Source organism: Aptenodytes forsteri, unplaced genomic scaffold, assembly GCF_000699145.1.
Source record: "Aptenodytes forsteri isolate BGI_AS27 unplaced genomic scaffold, ASM69914v1 Scaffold18, whole genome shotgun sequence".
NCBI classification, from domain to species: domain Eukaryota; kingdom Metazoa; phylum Chordata; class Aves; order Sphenisciformes; family Spheniscidae; genus Aptenodytes; species Aptenodytes forsteri.
Window position 1 is genome coordinate 397,855 of NW_008795135.1, and position 2,196 is coordinate 400,050.

Here is a 2,196-nt window from a genome sequence, read left to right on the forward strand (position 1 = left end):
CGCCGCCATCTCTCCGCGAGGTCGGGACTTTTTTAATGCAGTAATTGCCTTTAACCTCTCAGGGGATGAAAGCCTCTAAAGATTATCTGCAATATAGTGGCAGCGGTGTCCCAAGCCTTTTTCTTCTCCTGGGCTCTGTGTCATCAGGCTTCTAGAAAAAGGAATATTTTTATTTCTGGACATGCCTACAGTTTAACTAATGATGAGAATTTAAAAATCTCACCTTTTTTTGTCTGTCTTCGTTTCTCCAAAATCTCCGATGTGGGCATGTCTCCTCCACAAGCCCCTTTCCCTTTTCTTGTGCTGTGATACCTGGACACGGGGTAGCCAGAGGATTCCAGATTATCTGGCAACACTTAATTTTTAAGGGTAACTCAAATTTTTCTGTGCAATTGGAGCTCAAAGGCTTATTCCTGTAAATCTGATTAACTCTGGCACTACTTCTATGCTACTGATGCTGCATCAAAAAAACCATGTTAAACTGCCTGCCTGAAGCTGTTTCCCAAAGCAATACAGCATCAGTTCTGCCTTACAAATAACAGAGGTTTGGAACAACACAGAGAAAGTAAAAAAAAAGACTGATAACAAAAGAATCAGGCTATTTAAGCTAAGGGGCTGTCTCAAGCAAGTTTCAGAAGGCTGCATTCCTACCTTCTCCCTAAGCCCCATGTGGGTATTGGCTGTCCCTGGTGTATTCAGTACTTTTGTCTTGCAAACGGAGGTTAGGATGGAGAATGAGGTTGTAGGTAGGAGAATTAGCCCAATACATTTAATGCAAAGTACATAAATGTTCAAACTCGAGTTTGGGGACAAAGCTGCACTGGGCTGACTATGGAAGGAGACTTGGGAGTTGGGAGAGCCTGGATCAGTTCTGGATTTCCCTCGGTAGTGCTGTGTGCTTGTGTTTGCTGTCTTATTGTTTATGTCCTGAGTGAAAAAAATAAGGGGAAGTTCCAAATTGAAACTTTTGGTAGGGAGGAATTACAGTGCCTGAGGTCCTATGCTCTGAACACCCTCATTCCCCCAGGCAGCCAGTGATCCTTTCTCGAGCTCTCTATTTCAGAGCACTTCACTCAGGCCAGATAAGAAATAAGGGCTGGAAGGATGGCTTCACCTCTGGTCAAGTGCAGTCAGCGACTGTGTCTGGAGCCATGGTCTCTCTGTTTGAGGCTGCTTCAGGTGATTCCTGATATATTCTTTCTTTGGGATGAAGGCAATGTTTTACAGAAGGTCACATGGAACTATGTTAATTAATTTTTATAGCACACCACAACCACTCAAATGGCATCTAAACCTCCGGGAGTCAGACCTGGCTGTGTTTGTTCTCTGCTCCCACTTGTGTCTGTGTGCAGTTTGACTTCTGCTATGCTGTGCCCCAGGAAGCCCTATGCTGCCTTGCTCTGAGAGGGACCCGTGGGTGCAAGTCCCCAAGCCCTCTGCAGAGCAGCACAGCCCACCCCGTCCCTTCCCTCCACGCCTGCATGTGCAGCGCCACCAGGCTGGACACTGGCAGGGAACGAGCTACCCAAGGGGGGGCTCTGCAGTAACCCATCCTGCTCATGCCCTGCCTGCCATGGGGTTTCGCCCTGGACTAAAGATTTCTCCATCTCCCTGCACGAGCAGGGATGACATCCTGCAACGGGAAGGTGCACACCCTGGGATCTTGCAACTCAGGGCCCCTTTTGATAGCAATTGCAGCACATAGCCACCTGGGAGGAAAGGGAGATTAGAAGAAGGAGAAACCCCACAAAAAACGGGGTGAAACCCTGCAGGAGGGAATCACCCAGCACCTCTGCAAGGGCCAAGGGCCAGATGTCTTCCCCCCGTCCCTGCTCCTGCCCATTCTGGGCAGGTCCTGGCATAGGCCTGGTCATGGAGCCTGGGAAACCCCAGCAGGAGCCCAGTGTCCTGCCAGGTACCCAACGGGCAGCACAAAGCTGAAGCAAGATCACCTCAGCAATGCCCGTGAAACCTACAGTGGCTGAGAGTGTGCTGCTGCGTGTTCAGGTCACTGGGGTTTGGGAGGTGTTTTTTGACTTTCCATATCCCAAACCCACACCTGCAACCCCCGAGACACTGCGCGGGGACTGTGGGTCCTGCTGGGGAGCACGGAGGCCCGCTGGCAGGGCGCTCACCTACTGCAGTAGGTGCTCATCCGTGGGGAGCATCGCTCCCGCACCCCGGCCTCCTGCTCTG

The 2,196-nt window shown here is 50.5% G+C and overlaps 1 protein-coding gene across 1 annotated transcript in view; it reads left to right on the forward strand.

The window, feature by feature from the left end:
- The first annotated feature begins 1,959 nt into the window (after positions 1-1,959).
- PRDM14 (PR/SET domain 14) overlaps positions 1,960-2,196 on the forward strand; it is an 8,698-nt gene continuing 8,461 nt past the window's right edge. The window contains exon 1 of the mRNA XM_009278421.1: positions 1,960-2,143. Coding sequence (XP_009276696.1) covers positions 1,960-2,143 — 184 coding nt within the window. The remainder of the gene's footprint in view (positions 2,144-2,196) is intronic.